This window comes from Poecilia latipinna, unplaced genomic scaffold (assembly GCF_001443285.1).
Source record: "Poecilia latipinna isolate Pla-1442-1.1 unplaced genomic scaffold, P_latipinna-1.0 Scaffold1095, whole genome shotgun sequence".
Lineage (NCBI taxonomy): Eukaryota > Metazoa > Chordata > Actinopteri > Cyprinodontiformes > Poeciliidae > Poecilia > Poecilia latipinna.
The window spans coordinates 67919-88102 of record NW_015113711.1 but is presented as its reverse complement, the minus strand read 5'-3'; the positions used below and the strand labels follow the sequence as shown (position 1 = coordinate 88102).

Sequence of the window (20184 nt, the reverse complement as noted above, 5' to 3'; positions counted from 1 at the left end):
TTTCCCCCCCCCTTTGGGGGGGGGGGGGGGGGAAAGGGGGGGGGAAAAAGGGGGGGGGGGGGGGGGAAGGACACAGCAGGAGGTCTGTCACACCTTGTACTATCCCAACACTGAGGCGGGAGCTGTGTGGCTTCAACATGACAGATCAAAGAGAGATGTTGCACAGAGGAAAGGGGCAGGTCAAGATGCTTTGTTCTTTCCAGGCACAAAAATGTTTATGGTGTTTGATAGACCTTTCAATGAGACCTTTTGTTTCTCCTCAGTTTCCTTTATTGGATCACATAATCTTGTCTTTTTCATGTTTCATTAACTGGCTTCTGTTCCTGTTTTACAGCCACAGGGATCTAAAGCCCGAGAACCTTTTGCTAGATGAAAAGAACAACATCAGGATAGCAGACTTTGGTATGGCCTCTCTTCAGGTTGGAGACAGCCTATTGGAAACCAGCTGCGGGTAAGTGCAATCAAAAGCATTTACCGCTCTAACGCATTAAGTCATATCCTACAGTGTCGAAATCTAGCAAGCTAGAAACTGCTGTAAATGTAAATATTCCTCACAGTTTTAGTAGAGGCGTAAAAAGAAGCAGGGAATGATTAGTGGAGTGAACAGGTCAGCCGCTTTCGTAAACCTCCACAGCGTACAGTGTAAATCTCCGGAGTAGAAACTTTTGCCATCTACTGTCTCGGAGCACGGCCAGGACCTTGGGCAAACATTACTGCTCTCCATCTCCTCCCCTCTCACAGAGGAGTTTATGATCTAACATTTACCATTTCACCAGCCTCATCAATCCTACAACCTCAATGAATTTGCCTGTAGGAGAAGTCACTTTCAGAGTTGGGTGGCTGTGTTATGAGTGCTCCTTTTCTAAACCTGAACTGTCTGGATGAAATAACTTTTTCACTGTTTGCTTTAAAGACACCAATCACCGGCTCCCTTTTTAATCTCTTACATGACAGGCACTACATTGTTTTTGCAAACTCAGCGTATACCTTGACAGAGGTTGAAAGTTTCAAAAAGATAAAACGGCAGTATCGCTGTAACCATTCAGACTTCTTGTTACTAACGTTAGGTTTCTCACACTCTTGCTGCCTTGACCATAAATAAAATAAATGAAACGAGCCAGAACAAAATAATTCTGTGTGTTTCAATGTGAATGTCGTCAGGATCATTTTTGCTTTGTCATATAACTGCTTCCAGATTTGGGTGACTTGAAGGCCCCGTGACATCTGCGCCCTGCACAGATTGTCTCTGTCCAGATTAAACTGAAATTTCACATCCATGCAATTTAGAAAGTACATATGTTCACAGGGAAGAGATGAGGATCTGTTAATCCCGCCCTCCTTCTCTGTCCTCCTCATCCTCCCATCATATGCATGGCCACTTCAGCATGATTATGCAGATGCATTCATCCAGCTGAAACTGTTGCATAATTTTTTTCCATCAGTAACACTAATGCCTAAACTCTTGTGACTCATCGGTAGAGACCAGCCCAACTGTATGTGTACATATTTTCATGGCTATAGAATATGTGAATAAGGAAAAAAAAAGTCACCTTTTAACAGTGATTACCATAAAATAAGGCATTTTTAGCACTCCTTTCTCAGGGGTATCTATTAACCAAGTCCATCTGTTCTTTAATGTACTTTACCTTGCATTTTTTTGGTTGAATTTCTAATGTCATCCATTTGCATTGCATTTGCCGAGTTTAATGTTTGAGGTATGCATACCTCAAACATTAGGGTTTGAGGTATGCATCTTCTTCTTCTTCTTCTTCTTCTTCTTCTTCTTCTTGCTGCCTTCAGATCCAGCGTCACTCTGTGAGCGTGTCTCAGAAATGTGTGGGCAGTGTGTCTACGTGTTTATCTGCTGGAGTCCAATACATGTACCATAAACTGTAATTGTGGTTATTGATTATTCATGCTCTTCTGGTTGCCCCATCCCTAAGTGCAGATATGACACTTTTTAATTAAACAGATTTATCTGGGTCCCCTCTCACCATGCGGCAGTCTGACACAAATGTATTCCATTTGCTTTGGGTAATGGAGCCGAGTGGAGATGAGACTTGCCTCAGGTATTGGTGGGGTGGGGGGATTGGGGGGTGGAAGAGTGGGAGGGACCTCAGAGAACATCCGACATATAAATACACGGATGCGTTAAAGAAGCAGAGGAACTAGCAAGTGCTTACAAACATGGAGCAAGGGAATCACATGTCTAAACAAACTCAGCTGTGGGTTTATCCATGTTTCATAGTTATCACTGTAACGTGTTGAAGGTGATGGAGCTATAAATATGGCTCCACAGATTTACATTGTGCGTTAAGCCAGCACACACATGTCTGATGTGGTAGAGTATATTGTATGCATTATATTAAAAACTAATTCAGCTGCAAATGCAAATTATAGCACTTTGTAGATGTTTAAAGGTTTAACCTGAGTTTCAGAAAAGAAAATAAGTTAAATCAAAAACACTTTATCTGCCGTCTCAAAAGCTTTGCTTTGTCTTGTGCCTCTTTAATGCATGCTAACCTGGGACCTGTATATTATTTTTCAGTGTGGCCAAAATGACAAAGCATCCAGCAGCAGCGGGCTCGTTTTAGTCACAAAAGAGTCCAGAGTAGAGCCACCAAAACTAAAATAACATTTTTCCAGTTCCATCCTGATCAGATCCCCATTAATAATCCTGATATCCATTTATCTACACGAAAAGTTTGAAGCATCTGAGCGGAAAGATCTAGTAACAATATTTATAAGTGTTTATAAAGTTCCCTTATTTTGCTGAACATGGCGATCACAGAAGTGTCAATTTTTTGATTTGTCGCAGTATCACTATATTTCTAAAATTATTTGCCCAACCCCCTAACTAAATGAAATCAGGTGTTCCACCTTCATGGAAGGGGTTTTCATCACCAAGCTACATGCAAGCCTTGTGTTTCTAAGTGAAATGCAAAGCATTTTATATAATAAAGCATTGAACAGCTAAAGCACTGGAGATATTTTTAAGAATTGAATGGCTCTGGCCACATTTTTGTTTTTACTTCCAAACTCTAATCGAGAATACAGTTGACAGGAATCGGTTGTATTCATCCTGTTTCCCTCCTGTAAAAAACACGTTGAACTGTCACCGAGGTGAATTCAGTCTTTTTGCTTACATATAATCAAGTGAATCAGTTGGCGTTTAGTTATTTTACATATAGACACATAGCTGTTATCAACAGGTCAGTGTTTATCGAGGAGAGTTGCGATAGTGTGAAATATTAGCCTTATAAACATGTTTGCACATCTGTTTTCAGCTGAATATTTCTCTAAATCTTATTTTTTTTTTTTTTTAATCCAAAGCACATAAGTTGATCAGTACTACCTCTCTGTTTACTCTGAGATATAAAAAAAAAAAGACGTGTTCCATTTCAGCTTGCTGCTTAAGAAAAGTTGCAGGACTCAGTCAATAGAGCTGATTCTGGGAAAGAACCAGCTCATTGATATTTCTGACCACTTAAATGGAAGGAAAGAAATTCCAGACTTTTTTTAAATGAATGCCAGATTTGAGTGGAAGGGAAGGGAAAACATTTTATGACTGGCATGTTCTACTTTCAGATGTTTATTTTTTTTACCAATAGAAGAGTGCAAGTGAGGAGATGGACTGGAGAAGTAATGATACCTTTTCAAGTCTCAGATACATCTACTTCTATTGAAGTTATCAATGACAAAAGAACCATTACTACCAAAGAGTGAATGAGAAGCATCTTTTTATTCCAACCACATTCACCGGCGTCCACTTTGCATTTTTGTCTAGTGGAATTGCCAGACGACGAGATAATGAGCCACAAATACATCCCCAATTTGGAAGACAAGTGGCAAATCTAGCAGCGCTTATTGTGACGAACTAAACACCACGGATTTTAATCTTGACCAAAATATTTGTATTGAGCAAGCCGTGGATTACTTTGAAATTTTGAACCTCGTTTTTAGTAGTTGTTTATTTGATATGTAAATTTATTGAAGGTCTTTTTTTTTTTCTTTTTGTTAAATCTCTTAAGACTATTATAAAACCTCAGAGGCTCCCTTTTCTTCGTAGGTTGCTTTTTGAATCAGGAACTGCAAAATTGTCAGCATGTTTTTGTTGCTGTAAGCCTCTTTTTGAGATTAAATTTCACACATTGTAACAGTGTTTTCCCATACACAGATTCTGCCTTAATAGATCATATAAGCAAACAATGTGTTTGCAAGAATGGATCAGGGAGAAGACAATCTGCACATGTGCTGTTGATATATCTTTGTGACATTTTTTTTTCTTCTTCTAATACTAATAAAGGATTAATCTAAGACATTTTTTGTTTGTTTTCTCCTCTGCGCTGTGACCAGCCTTTAAGATCTTTAAATAACAAGTATATATTTATGCAGATTCCAGTTGTGGTTTGCATGCTGTGATGCTCATGAGACATTGATACTACAAATGTCTTTCTTTTCCCCTTCCTACTTAAATGCATTGTGCACTGTGGCACTTCAAAGCAGGAAGGACATATTTGCATAGGCTCATATGTGAACTTACCCCATTGAAGTGCTGGCGGTGTGATTGGCCAGTATTGTGACAGCTCAAGGAGTCGGGTCATCAAAGCTAGTATTTAGGAGTTTACAAGAAAACAGCCCTGGATGGGCCTTCGTTAACGTCAGCTACCCTGGCACTACACAGACGGAGACGGAGCTGTGGAGGACACATCTCAAAGGGTTCAGAGGTTTAAGTAGACAAGTGAATAGTTTGTAACAGGCTGTTTAATGAAGCTAATTACAGGGTGATGCAGAGGTCTTGTTTTTTTTACTCCAAGTTAATTAATTTTGAAACACAAGAATGTCATAGTTCTGCAGAAATTTATAGAAGGAATAACAAGTTTACTCCTTGACTGCAGCTGCAGGATTACAGAGGAGTTTTAGTGGGCTCGCTCCATAAATCTTCATATGATATTGATGTGTCAATCTAGTCATTGGCTTTACTGTCAGGCCATCCAGAGGCTGTAAAGATTAGTGGGTCTGGTTACCGTCTGCTGTCGGAAGATGCCCTTGACTGAGAAAGCAGGAGGTCGACATCCGAACACCCTCAGGATGTCTAAACCGTGGAAGCACCTTGATCTATGTCCAGTGGATATGTTTACTACCTAATGTGTTTTAGAGAGCTGTTTGTTTATCAGACTGCATTAGTGTCTTACTTTAGAGTCTGTTGACTTTTCTCCTCTTGCTTGTTTAGTTTGTTTTTGAAAGCTGTTTTTCTGTTTCCCAGATCGCCACACTATGCATGCCCAGAAGTCATAAGGGTAAGAGATTTTTTTTCTTCACTCCTCACAATATTTTTTCTGCATTAATGTATTATTTTTTTAATTAAAAATGTTGGTAATGTCAACAACCCTGTCCGAACTTGATAAACAAATCCTCTTTCCTTCAGGGAGAGAAGTACGATGGGAGGAAAGCAGATGTCTGGAGCTGTGGGGTCATTCTTTTTGCTCTTTTAGTGGTGAGTCCCAACTCTTTCCTTACTGATTGAAGAGCAGGTTAAAGTCTGTAGCGCTACTGGCCAGCATGATTTCCTTCGAGTCTCTGAAATGTTGTACTTTTTTTCTGTAAAGTAGTCAAGGAATACAACTTGAATGAGTAGACTTTTAGATGTTACCCTGCTAGAAATTAAACTTTCTTCCCCGTCTCACATTGTTTAGGGCGTCTAGCAGGTTTTCTTCCTGAAGTGTCCTGTGTTTAACCATTTCATCCCCACCAGTTTCTCTGTGGGTTTGGTGTGTTCAGAATGATGTATGGTGTTTGTTTCCCACCACACAGTGTTTTGCATGTGGTCCAACAAGTTCAATTCTGGTCTCTCAGGACTTTTTATAGATTTCTTTGAATAATACCTTTGCTCAGTGCACAACTAATGGCCGCTACCAAGAGACTTTTGGTTTTGAGTCTGATTATTGCTCTACTTGCCTGAAATTACATGTCTCTGCCTTTCAGAAGTTGTGGAATTGTTTATATTTTTGGCATAATGTTGGCAATGGCATATTGTTTTATGACATCAGCCGTTCAATGTCACTTTATTCCCAACCTGTCTGGCGTGTCCCTTGGTCTATCACCGAGTAAAAAACGGTAATAGAAAAATGTTTTCCAGTTTTTTTTTCAGTTTTTTCTTTGTAAAAAACATGAATAGAAAATGTGTTTCTTTGTGCGCCTCAATTGTGCAATATGTTGTGTTGGTCAATCACAGAAAATCCAGGTAAAATACATTGAAGTTTATGGTTACAACTTCTTCCAAGCTCTTCTCCCAAAATGTCAAACACATTACATTTACTCAATTGCAATCCAAAGCGTCTTTTCAGGTCTTATCTTGCATCCAAACACATTGCGGTATCTAAAATAAGATCTGTTCTCCAGCTACATTATGTCTGTGGGTCCCCCAGCCATACACCCCTTTAAGCTTTGTTGCATTAACTGCTGTACTGGAGTTCCTGCACACTTCTGCCTAATAAATAATTCATGTAGCCAAGCTGAAAGAAGGGAGCCCAAAATAAATATCAACACTGACACGGCAGCTTTTTGCTACAGGCTTTGTGTATTTCTCTCTTCTTTTGCTTCTTCCACTCTGTATTACCGTCTCAGACAAACTTTTGGTATGTAAACCTGAGAATGTTTACTGTTTTCTGATCTTGACCTTTCTTTCACACCAAAAAAAATTTTTTTTTTTTTTTTTTTTTTTTTTCGTGTGCCCACTGTTTGTCTGTAGAAATACTATAATTGTTCTGTTTCTTCCTGCTCTCTGGCTTGGAGATAACCATTTGTCTGATTGTGGGAGACAGAGATACTCCCCAGCAGTTACTCTGCACTCAGATCATCTGTTACACAAGTCTACCCTTTCTCCCCCCCTCCCCCACTTACTCTTATTTGTCAGCCAATCTGTCTGTCTTTCCTGCCGGTTTCCTCTCCTCCATCTTGTCCTCTGATGGAGGCTGCCATTCATCACACAGCCACATCTGTGAGGTGTCAGTACTCTTTGATAAATGACTGATGAAAGAATGCCAAATGAATGAGGTACACGAGAAATCAGGGTAATTATTAGAAAAGACCCATTTTCAGCTCCCTGCTGGTTTTTTTGTTTGTTTTGCTGTGCACTTAACGGAAGGCTCTACTGTGAAAATTAAATAATTGGGGTTGGGGGAAACTATTCTTTGAGACTTATAAGATTTTTGTTTGTTTGCTTGCTTGCTTGATAGCACTGCAGATCAGTTATCTTTTTTCTCTTTCAAATTACTCTTTGTTGAAGGTTATTTATCTATTTCAGCATCTATGAGTGTCTCGAGAAGCGGTTTATAAATAAAATGTATTATTACAAACTGATTTTTTTCCCCCGCCCCTTTTTGCTGACTGCCTCAACTGATTCTCTACTTCCTTACTTCCTCAGGGCGCCCTGCCGTTCGATGATGACAACCTAAGGAATCTTCTGGAGAAAGTGAAGTTGGGAGTGTTTCACATGCCACATTTTATTCCTCCAGACTGTCAGAACCTTCTGCGTGGCATGATTGAAGTAGACGCATCCAAAAGACTAACGGTCAGTTCATGTCATAGGCTCAAAGGGAGAGCAATGGTTATTTTTATGTTTTTGTATACATTTTTTTTTATATTATCTCATTTCAATTTGGCATATTTGTGTTAACCCATGGAAGTTACCAGTTTGTGGAAGGACTTTTCCTATTACATTACATTAGTTGCTAGATTATAACTACAACTTTCAATGTGTTTTAGGATTTTGTGATATACCGACACAAATTAGTTCATAATTTAGAAGTTAACAGAAAAGGTTGCATTGTTTACTAAATGTTCTACATGTTCAATTCAGAAAATTGTGGTATTTAACAAACTGAGTCTGTGTGGAGCCACCTTTTACTGCAGCGACCTGTAACACATTGTTTGGATTTAGGTCTAAATGTGTGAATATAAACTGATCTAAAAACACTGTGGTCTTCCTGGTGAACGGCTTCCCTAGTTTTTTTTTTTTTTTTTTGGTGATTAACAATCCTTCCCCTTTTCCTGTCCATGCTTGAGAAAAGCATCTCTAAAGATGACGATGTTTGAAAGTGAGAAATGTGTGTTTGGTGTTGGTTTTTTGCCATCTCTAGCATTTTGCATCCCAGAAAGTAAAGTATGAAGGGCGGCTTTTTATACACATTCTGCATGCACACACCCTCTCGCGGCGCTCCGGTATCTTTATGAATCAGTGCAACAGTTTTCATCCTCGTGCCTGTGAGGAAATGCGGTGACGCCGCAGCTGGTAAATGTTGCTGCTCTATTTCCTTTTGCCGTAGTTTTATCTTTCACATTGTCAGAATAACTTCAAGCACGATGACAGCATTTTAGAGCAAATAAAAAAATGAAATTCTTTATTTTAACAAAGGTATATTCTATTTGCAAGTATTTTTAGCTACATGAGCTAAAAATAAAAAAATAAAAAAACACACCTCTTTATTATGCTGTATGCGCACTGTTTTGCTTATTCTCATCTCCCCTCTCTCAGATGAGGGCAGGTCACCCTGAGATCCCTGGATGTGCCCACCAGAAAACAGCAGTGTCCTCAATAAAGGGTTACACTAAGACCAAACTGCTGGGAGAGAATATGGTATCTGTCTGCTCCCCGCTCCTAACTCCAAACGGAGCTCAGAGGATGTGTTGTAACCTCACAGAATGTCAAATAGCTTTTCAGAGTGAGAATCCTTAAAGATAAGTGGTGAGCACCAAGTCACACATGAGGCAAGAACACCCAAGGGCAGACAGCAAAACAAGAGGGGGTCTGAGGTTATTTGGCGAGGGCTTGTTTATTCTTGATTTTCTTCATGACAGTTTGATGGATCCATTTACAGGGTAATCATACAACTGTCTGTTTGCTTTTGTTAATTAGATTTTGCTTGCTGATGCATGAAAGATCACATCTCGCAAAGCAAAGGTTCCACAACAATAAGAACTTTCTCAACTTTCTCTCTGCGGTTAGTCATCCAGAGACCAGTGGGTATTACGGTTGTCTTGTGCTCTGTAGTCAAAGTACACGGTGCCTCATTAAAACAGTTAATCATCCCAGACAGAAAATGGCCCCATGTGGAAGATACACTTTAAAGGTTGCAAGAACAGGAGTAAATGAAGTCATAGTTTTGTGTGTCAGGTCAGATAACTTGGACTCAAATCACATGATTTGGTGTTCAGACATTAATAGGACCATTTAAGACTTATAGTTGCTGAATTGTTGCAGACTCTCTTCCTGAAATGGAGTAATACTGTCCTTCATGTTCTGTTATTAAAGCTATCTGACAAAAAAAAAAAAGAAGTTTGAGTAATGATCTAATATTGATCTTTGCAACATGAAGAGGGGGAAATTAATACAGATTTGAAGCCTTTTAGCGGGGGCTGAAATGTAGCTTGTGTACACTTCAGTTTCAAGGAAAAGCCTAATTTATCACACACCCACCCAGTCTGCATCCCGTTTTCTCTGTTTGGGCAACAGCTAGAGAACTTTTGTCTCAGTGTCAGTAAGTAATATGTCCATATTGCTTTCTGCCGACATTAAAATATCAGTATAAATATTTGTTATCCTATTTTGTTGTTGAATGGATAAGTTATTCTTAAAGCATGAGAGACACAATAGAAATTTGCCGGAAATCAGAGCATTCAGCTGAACTCATTGAACGCTGATGTTTAAACCACTTTGGTCTCGTCTATCCATTTTTCCCCGAAGGCAGACAAGTATTTCTTCACAGAGAGAAAACTGCTAAGGTTTGACAACACCTCACCTAGAACATAGCTTTATCATTTTGTTCTAAAGATGTATTTGTCAGTTTTGAATAGTTTTATGTTTCAAGTCAAATAAAACTACTGTAAACCCTTTTGGGACAAATATCATCCTAAAAGATTGAAAGCACTGAAACACTGAACAGGTGCTCTGAAAATGAGACACAACAAGTCTTTTTTTTTTTTTAGATGGGGTAACTACTTTTACTCCAGTTCTTTTTTTAGAAAACTGGAGTAAAAAATTTCCTATCCAAGCCTTCTTATACTTTTTCACAGCACTGTACACAACCAGATAGGCTTTCCCTCAATATGTAATGGTCATGTGCAGTTAATGGTACTTCTTACTTCAAACCACATTACTGTGCGTCATATCTCCATCCTGCCTCCAGGCCCCCAATAAAATGCAGCGAGAGTAGGTCACCCACTGGCCTGTATCTGATGGCCAGGATATCTCTGTCGATACCATGACCTCTGCGGAGGCATACACCAGTCACTGAAACTCGCTAACCAGCCTGAAAGCCTGTCTGATTGCTCCAATATCTCACACAGTCGTTTATCAGTTCTGCCACACGGAGGTAGGTCCTGTGGGACGCGGGGACGATCAAGACATTGATGGAGACATATACACATGAACTCTGAATGAGTGACAATAATTAGACTTGCTCTGTGCATCTCCTGTGGTTCTACAACAGCAGCATGAGCAAATTAAAAAGTCCCGGCAGTGACATTGATCTTGTTTCTGTCTGTGGCCAGTTGAAGAAAGGAGGAGTCATTGAGGCAGACGTCTTCCTTTGTAAACCCTTTGGCTCGCTGTTTCCGCCTCTCTTTGCTTTTGGCTCTCTAGCAATCTACATCAGCAGCGGCGCGATTAAGTGGGGAAGCAAATCGTGTAAAACTTAAGAGAAATGGAAAAACAATGACGATGGAAGATTCTTCTTCAGACCAGAACATTGGCAGGATCGGCAGTGTGTGTGTGTTTTAAGCTCAGTTGTGTGATCTCTCTTTCTCATTCATGGCTCAACGTCTCTTCATCTCTTTTTATATCAGTATAATTTTTTTTCCCTTGTGCCTACTTTTTAAAAGTACGTTATCTATGAACTTGTGTTTTCCTAGAATATTTGGGTTAAAGTGACATAACCAACACTGTCTAACATCTCCTTTTTCACAATTCTGACCCCACATCTGATTACTTTTTTTATCATGAGACAATGTCACAAGAATTCAAGTGTACACTAATGTTTTTTTTTCTTTTCTTTTGTTTTTTTTTTTACAGTTAGAAAAAATCCAGAAGCACTCGTGGTACATGTAAGTTCTCATCCTTTAACCAGGTTTTTACTCCCCCAATTTCATCCTTCGTTAGACTATTCTGCACCTGAAGGGAGCTTCCGCATGAAAAATGACCGAGCTTCAGCTATGTACACAAGAGTACATTTATGCAGGGCATGACTTCACTCTCGGGGACATGGGGGTAAATTGGTAGCGCATGAAAGGAAATTTGAAGCATATGGTCAAGTGAACAAGGAGAAAGCCTGAGGGAACATGCTGGGATGTGGAAACTAAACCAGTCTAACCTAAGTTCGCCCTATGGTTTGATACTAAAAGTACAATATATCCACTTTATTAATATAAATCATAAAATAACATTTAGAGAACTCTTGTTCACAAATGGAAGCATATTTCACTTCTGAGAATTTGATTTACACTAATTAAAAAAAATAAAAGAAAGAAACTTGCATAATGAGAATTTCTGCGGCTACCTAATTGAACTGAATGATTTAGTTTTAGGACAAACTTTTGTTAGTTGAAATGAAGAATCACTGAAATGAAGTAAAAGTCCTCTGAACTCCTTATCTATGATTGCTGGATTATGCAAACAACTAGAATGTAAAAAAAAAAAAAAAAGAAACAATAAGAATGAAGAGTTCAGTATGTAGAGTGTCTGCGGGTCAGCTCAAGCTCCAACACGGGGGTAGCTTGGTTAAAAAAAAAAAAAAAAGTCATTGTAATATTCCAAAAACAGATCACCAGAAACCTGCGTCTGCTTCTAAAGATTTCTGACTCAACACAGGCAGCCACAGTCTTCAACAGAACCCTGTTTTTTTATTTTTTTATTTTTTTTTATCTGCTTATAATGATTTTAAGCTGCGACAAAGATTACAGACAGATCAGTGACGCTTCATAAACTTAGCTCATTGTACTGGATGTCATAAAACATTTAAAGAGTTGTTTTCCTCTCCCAGTCTGCAGTGAAAGTCAAATGACATACAGGAAGCCTCAGCTGACAGTACAGTTTCTTTTTTGTTTTATGGTAATAATGTTTGATCCTGGTGAAAATGACTAGAAAACAAAGATTCACTAGTTTATGAAACTATTGTGTAGTCTATAATGCAGTCTTGTAACCTGTACATTAAACAACAGGCAGTAAAAATGATGTGCTGCATGACAGAAGACCACATGACTCTAATGAAAGAGTGAATATCTCTCCATTTTGGCCCTTAAGACACCAATGCCAAGTTTTATTAAAATATGTACGTCTACTAACCAAGTTGTAACAGCTTTTGCTTCTTAGTCTTAAACGTTAATGACATTCAGAATGTATATTTGTTAATTAGCGTTAAGGATAAATAGGATAAAACTGTTTTCTTACCTACAGCGACAGGGTAGACTAAATGAGAATATTTATTTCAGCCTCTGAGACTTGAGATTTGGCTTGGACTTGTCCCCTCGATGTCTTAAGACTTTACTTTGACTTGAGAAACATTACTTGTAAACATGTTTCGGTGAAAAAAAGAGTGACTGTCTCATTATGCAAGTATATTTTTATATAAACATGGCAAAACGGCAGAAAGGGAAGTTAGTTAAGGTGTTAATTTAGATCTACTTCACAAGTTCAGCGCATAGAGATAACAGAGGACGTGTTATTTTAATAGCTGCCGATGGGGTTTCTGCTTCACTGAGCTCACCAGACGAAAAATAATAGATTCAGGAAAGAAGTAATGAGGAGCATATTGAGTCAAATCTGTCTAAATGTCTGTGTGTATTGGCATGTTTGTAGAAAAGAACACAGCATTTCTCATTGCGTTTTGTTGGAATTGAGAACTAAAACGGAAATCTTCTGGAAAATGGTGTCGGCATAATTTCGCCTTTCTTGTTGAGGCCTGCCTGCGTTCTCCCTGGAGACGGGCAGAAAAAAAAGATGGGGGAAAGTGACATATCTGGGTGTTTTAGGGGAATTGCATAATAACGTGGAAGCTAAGTTTGTAAAGTGAGCATACCTGAGAAAGGCAGCCTGCATATCTCGACAGCATACTTGTCAAATGAGCAGCTAACCCATGTACTTATTATCATGTACTGCTAATTTTGGAGAAACATCTTAATTGGCAAAATGATCAGCTATGCAAGAAACGGATATTAAAATCTTGACATATTGCATTTTTATTTGTACGATCGTAAAGGAATATCATAAATGCTTCTATAATTGAAAATGGACTCGCGCACGCACACACAAGAAGCTGACCATGATTTGTTGTTGTTTTGTTTGTTTGTTTGTTTTGTTTTTTGCATCATTAGTGGTGGCAAAAATGAACCCGAGCCAGAGCAGCCTGTGCCCAGAAAGGTGACAATCCGCAGCCTGCCTTCTGCAGACGACATCGACCCAGACGTACTGGACAGCATGCACTCCCTGGGCTGCTTCAGAGACAAAAACAAGCTCCTGAAAGACCTGCTCTCAGATGAGTGAGTGGATGGAGGTTCAAAAGAGAGAGGGATCTGTAGTTGATGAGTGTGGTCTTGGGTCCTGCTTGCACACTCAGCTTCGGTTTTTCCCTGGCTCTTATAAAATCTTGCGAAGCTGTCGGTTTGTATGTCAGAAACCATGGATCACTTAACTGTTATCACACGTTGCTTACATTACTTGCTGCTGGATACTTCTTTTCCAAACTTGTCTTGGTTTTCACTGCAGACTCGTTTTTGAGATGTCCCGCTGCTTCCAGCCTGTTTTTTTTTTTTTTTTTTTTTTTTTCCTCTGAAAATGCATTTACATTCATGTCTGCTGTAAATATGAGCCCACTACTCTTTCAGTTCTTTATTTGGCTCATCCCTCCTCTTTTAATGCTAAGCTGGAACTACTCTCTCACTGTGCTTTTGCTCCAACTCCTCCATTTGCTTCCTTTCTCCTGGGAAAATTTTGTAATTGTGCTGCATGGGAGGAAAATCTGTGGTCTCCATTTCCCTTCCCCTGCTTCATTTTAGCTGAAGTTGCAGGTCCTTGTCTCTTTGCCTCCCACTGCTTTCCAATCTGTCTTTATTATAGAGGCCTATTCCCTGGGTACTTTGCATAGAGAGTGCAGCACAGAGGCTAAAGACATTAGGTTTCCTGATTTGCAAAGAAAGTAAAGGTCGAACTTGTGATCTTTTCCTACTTTCATTGGACTCGATGGCTACCAGCACACACTGTATGTTGTAATATGGCTGAGCATGCTAAAGAACATATGTGTATACTATGATATGAATGCTTAATGATCTGTAAAACTAAACTTTTATTTTAAAGATGAAAACAATTTATCAGCTATTTTACTGTGCACACAAAAAAGGATTAAAGAATATTAATCATAGTGAGGGGATTTGCACTTTAATCTCACATTTATTTATTTAAATTGCTAACATTTCAGTCAGATAATAGGAACGATTGAAGACACTTTCAAGGCAATTTTGCTTTACATCTGTTAAAAAAGTTTAGTATTTGGCTTTCTTTTTACTTCAATTGTTGCCCCTTTGCAGTGAAAACCAAGAGAAGATGATTTACTTCTTGTTACTTGATCGTAAGGAGAGGTACCCCAGTCAAGAGGATCAGAACCTTCCTCCTCGCAACGAGATTGGTGAGTCCAAGATTTGTTTTGTGATGTAAAGTTTTAAAACAATAGGATAATTCAACTGCTTTGATCCAAAGGTGCCAGCGTTGAGACAGTTTTTTTTTATGCCAACTAATGCATAAATGAATTTAAACAAAAATGTTCAAATTCAAGATAGAAAAAACATAAGTAATGCATTTAAAAAGCTTTTCTGCAAAAGAAAGGTAATTTGGTTATTAGTTGAACTTTAAAGAAAACAGTACAAAGTTTTGGATTTATTTTTCTAATGAACTGTTGTGTGGCTAATGATCTGTCATACAACATTTCACAGTAGGTGAGCCCTAACCCGTGGCAAAGTGGCAAAACCTCAACTACTTTCAAGTGCTTTGAATGACTTAAGGTGGGCCTGCCTGCTCTGGAAAAACTGACCAAAGTCTGACCAGTTAAATTACAGAGAAAATGTTCAGACAATGCTGTGTCCATCAGGAAAAAACTGTTTTACATGCAGGTTTCTTTGGAAGCACAATTATTTTTGGCTTACGATGACTGTACCTGGAACCTATAAATAATGTTATTTTTATGTGTTTATGCAATACCAATGTTGAAACAGCTGTTTATATTCAAACAAAACTAACTAATTTACATAATTTTTTTTTTTTTTTTTTTTTTTTGAAAAATCTCACTCATGGATGCTCTTTGTGGCTCAACCAACCTGCCGTGTTTTCCTCCATCAGAAGAAATTGGTTCAGCTCCGGCTCACGCAGCGTTAGATTGGCTCTTCGATAAACGGATGAAAAGAGCTTTTTGTTTATTGAAAATGAATAACTCTCTCAATGAAAAACACCGGCTTTAAATAGAACGGATCAACAGGGTTTTCGAAAAGCTGTCGTCTCATTTAGGTCAAACATTATCTGATGAAATAAAATTGGTGCATCACATCAAGGGGTTGATTTTTAGGCAGAGAAGTCTGAGCAGGGATGGGGATGCTCTCTCTGTCCTTAAATTCCTTCTTAGGTTAGTTTCTGACAACAGTGTGTTCGTATCTGCTGCGATACGCTGACATTTTGATGAATGGACTCCTCCTTCGGTGAATATGATACAGTTGATACAGTGGCCATTAGTTCAAGGGCTGGAAGGAAACCATTACTTATTCTCTATTAGTTAGAATGTCAATGTGTGAACAGCGCTAAACATCAGTCAAACGCTTCCATTTACACAGGCCATATGCAAAACTGCTCATTACCTGCACTGATATGTCAGGTGTTTTGTGCTTCCTTAGCATTTCTCTTTATTCTGCTTGACACAGATCCTCCAAAGAAGCGCGTTGACTCTCCAATGTTGAACCGTCATGGCAAGAGGAGGCCAGAGAGGAAGTCCATGGAGGTTCTGAGTGTCACTGACGGCGGTTCACCAGTACCAGCCAGAAGAGCCATCGACATGACACAGCATGGACAAAGGTATGCATGCAGTAATCGGCATGTTTAGAAATGAAGGCGCCTCGCAACAAAGTTAATATATTTCAGTAATTCAAAGAGTGAAACTCATTCATCACAAATTATTTCTGATCTTTTTGATGATTGTGGCTTACAGCTAATGAAAATCCCATCTTTTGTTTCTCAGAAAATTAAAATATCACATAAAGAATTTTTTTTATTTTATTTTAAAAATATGGTCATATATTATGAACAAAATCATGGTGAGGACTGGTTGTTTGAAATTCAAAAAAGTTATGGCAAAACCCCAACTACTTTCAAGGTGCATGGAGACAGGAAAAAATCTAATTAGATGAGGAGTCCAACAACACTTTCAGCACAGAGAGACAAGGTCTTTAAAGGACAGCTGTTAATAAAACTACTACATTCACAAAAAGGGCAAACCACAAACGGTAATTGTTCAGAGTGCGGTACCCAGTTATATTAATGGGAAGTTAAGTGAAAGGAAACAGTGTGATAGAGAAAGCTGCACAATCGACAGAAAAAAAACTAAACAAGCCTCATTAGAAACATTTGGAAAAGATGGAGTCTGGGCTTGTATTCAGGATGTGTTACAACTAACACATCCCTTGTCAGACCAAAGCCAAAGACAACATCAGAAATATTGTCTTTGTCTCAGAACTAAGAAGAAAATGGACTGGGCTACTTCTCAGTGGTAGTCCACTCTTCCAGATGAAAGTAAATTTTGCTTTTTATTTGGCCGTCATGCTACACTGCTTTTATGCAGCAAGTTATGCCAAAAAAGCACCGACAAAATATTAAGTTGATATCTTTTTCGAATGTCGGCTTCTTTTCTGTAAGCTGACATCTCTTTTAAGAACAACAAACAAAATTTTATGTTGCTTTTAGTTAACATTTAAGGTGAATTTTGGGTTTTCATTCAGCTCGTAAGTCCTAATTGACATTTATAAAAAATAAAAGTTTGAAATTGTAATTTATAATGGACCTCCACATCATATGAATGTCACTTTTTGAATGGCGTTCTCGGAATAAATTACCTTTTTTGATTTATTTGGTAAGTTGCACCAAATACACACGCCTCGCTTTCTGAGTGTTTTGTTTGTCTGGGGATTCCGGCTGCCCGGTTTATGTTTCAGCTGCTCTGACAGTGAGTTTGCAGCCGTGTCAACGAACTGCACTGCAGACCTAAACATAAACAGAGACTGACTCTCTGCTCACTTTTTCTTCTGTCTCATCCTAGTAATTCAGTGTACAGTAAAAGCTTGGATATCCCTGACGCCAGAACAAAATGCAGCAAAGAAGAAAGGTACTCGCTTGCCTTCACTTCCACATGCTCCCCCGCCCCCCTCCACTCGCTCCATGCCCCCCACCACGCAAGGACAGGAAAAAAGATGCAGAGATCCTGTGTGTTGAAGGGACAGGCTTTAAAGTTCTGTTTCGAAAACAATGAGGACGTACATTTTTTTTTTTTTTTTAAAGTTCAGCTCCTAATTAATTTAGCTTTAAAAACTGAAGTTCGGTGCACATTTAGAATTCAGAGGCTCGGTATCAACAGCCCCACTTGTTCAGGCATTAACTCAATTATCTCTTCTCCTCATAATCAGTTCTACCGTAATGTGTCCTACTTTTTCTCGATGCAGAACATTTCTCCATTTTGCTGTTTTGGAAATGCTGAAGTCATGCCAGGAGCGCACTCCCACGAGGCTGAGCGCTCTGATTTAAAAATCCGTTTCCACGTCTTATTTCAACAGCGAATGTATCATCATGCCACACATTTGTGCTCAGGGGCAGTGACATTTTTAACAGCAGGGAAGATTGCATCAGAGTGAGTGATAACAAGAAACTGGTGAATGTTAGTTGCACCAGTAGAGCGCTGGGAAAGGCTGATGTGGTGACATCATTGCAAAACAAGCGCATTTAATTCATAAGTCTGTTGTTTGTTCACCAAATGTGAGATGTGTTGGATTCGCTTTGGAGGTTTTAAATCCATTTTAATAACTTTCATTTTTATGGGGGGGGGGGGGGAACGAGCCTTTCCTTTGGTGGCTTTGAATTTAAGTTTAAGATTCTTCTTTTTCTGTTATATCAACTCCTCCTTCCCATCCCTTTCCTTCAGGCGTTTCCGGAATTATCTGGTTTTCATTTGAATTAGTTAAGGAACTGCTTTATTCAGCTTTTAGCCCTGACTCAACTGTTTCAGTGCGCACCTAGATTTCAGTACTGCCCTGATTTATTTAAGCTTTAATTACGCCAGTCCCACTACCTTGCAAAAGCATTCCTTTTCCTTAAAATTGTTCACATTGAGTCACAACACAGTGACAGTTATGTTTCATTTCAATTATGTGGGGCAGAAAAACACAATCCAGAAGTGGAAGAACATCTTTAAAATAAACCGTAATTTAGTGCCCTAGATTTTGACCTAAGCAAAATGTAGTGAACAAATAATATAATGAAAACAATGGAACACCGCTGACAGGTCAGGTTTAAAGTTATAGAGGAGTCTAAAGCAGAATTATCTGAAATGTACATTCAAAGTGCAGATTGTGTCAAAACCTGAGAAATGGATATTTTCGGAAGCTTTAAATCTAATCTGACCATATTTTACCTATTTTACAAAGAATAAGCAACATTTTCAGTTCCCAGAAAACCTGGAGATATGTGTATGAATACTTTAACTGCGGCACAGTGGAGTTCTGCAAAGTATTGACTTGAGAGAGTTAGATACAGATGCCCTCCGCACTTTTCAGAAGAAGTAAAAATAACAATAGAAACAAGAAACTTCACATAAATATGCTAATTTTTGTTGGTCTTCCATGCAAACTCAATAGTACATAGTTTACAGTTATAGCGTGAAAAATTTTTGAAAATTTCATGGGATAAGAATTGTGCTTTGAGCCAATGTAATAAACAGAAACTACAATAAGTTCATTTCACATATATTTTTGGATAGAATTTAAATTTAGATTGCTAAATCTAAATTTAACAGATGTACAGATGACCCTGAGCTTATTTATACACTTTTCAGATTTAGATTTAGGCACGTTCTTTCAACCAAGAAATTTGTTTGACAGGGAAAAACACATTTCCTCACCAAGGACAAAACACAAAAAACAGAAATAAAGCATTTCTGTTTGTTTTTTGTTTTGTTTTGTTTTTACAACAATGGCACATTGAAAATGGCACATTCTCAAAAATCAAGAAAAAAAAAAAAACACACTACTAGCATTACAGCAAACAAATCCTTCCAACTCCACCAGCTATTTGCATGTTTCCACTGGTTTTGCAAACATTTTTATTTAATTATGAGATCCAAGTCTTTAAGGTTAAAGCTCAATTTTGCCATCATATTAACTTCTATGTTTCTAACGGTCTTATGTAACTCAGGTGGAGAAAACACACATTAATATCAATTCTAGTCAGAAGAAACCTGTTGATAAAGTTTTAAAAAAAAAAAGCTAAATCAACTGAAACATGTGAGAAATGTTGTGCTCTATATTTATGTAAATATTGAGCAAAAATCCTGTCTTCACCCCACGGGGCAGCATATGAAATAGATTTGTATCAGAATCCTGTATTTTACAAAAACAGCTTTTCTGCATCTTTCTTCTATGCTACTTTAGTTGGGTGTAAGTTGTACTCTTCCATCTAGTTTTCCTCCAGGAACTCCTCCTCTCCCCTCTCTTAAAACACCTTTTTCTCTCTTTCCAGTTGTCCCTCGTGTACTGCTGACCTTCATTCCCAAACGCTCCTGCTGTTAGTGCGGAATTGCTATGCTAATGTGGAAATGCTGCTAGTTTTGCTCTGCCTGGCCTCCTATCAGTTGATATAAATTGGAGGAGGAGGGAGGTTGCGATATCGTAGCCCCTCTGCCTCCAAATCAAATCAAATCTCTTTTTTCTGTCTAAAAAAACAAACTTTTCCATCTTTTATCTTTTGCTCGTCTTTGCTTTGTTTGATCTTGCTGATGTTTGTGTGTGTGTGTGTGTGTGTGTGTGTGTGTGTGTGTGTGTGTGTGTGTGTGTGTGTGTGTGTGTGTGTGTGTGTGTGTGTGTGTGTGTGTGAGGACGATGTGCTGGGGCGGG

The 20184-nt window shown here is 38.6% G+C and overlaps 1 protein-coding gene across 4 annotated transcripts in view; it reads left to right on the top strand.

Moving 5' to 3' along the window:
* The window catches only part of LOC106959558 (serine/threonine-protein kinase BRSK2), a 196736-nt gene that overhangs the window by 150759 nt on the left and 25793 nt on the right, over positions 1-20184 (top strand). For 3 of the 4 annotated variants that reach the window (XM_015052206.1, XM_015052203.1, XM_015052204.1), the window contains exons 5-13: positions 335-451; positions 5267-5300; positions 5429-5497; positions 7427-7573; positions 11072-11103; positions 13369-13533; positions 14578-14675; positions 15955-16105; positions 17343-17408. In XM_015052206.1, the coding sequence (XP_014907692.1) occupies positions 335-451; positions 5267-5300; positions 5429-5497; positions 7427-7573; positions 11072-11103; positions 13369-13533; positions 14578-14675; positions 15955-16105; positions 17343-17408 (879 nt within the window). The remainder of the gene's footprint in view (positions 1-334; positions 452-5266; positions 5301-5428; positions 5498-7426; positions 7574-11071; positions 11104-13368; positions 13534-14577; positions 14676-15954; positions 16106-17342; positions 17409-20184) is intronic. The other variant, XM_015052205.1, reaches the window with a different exon arrangement.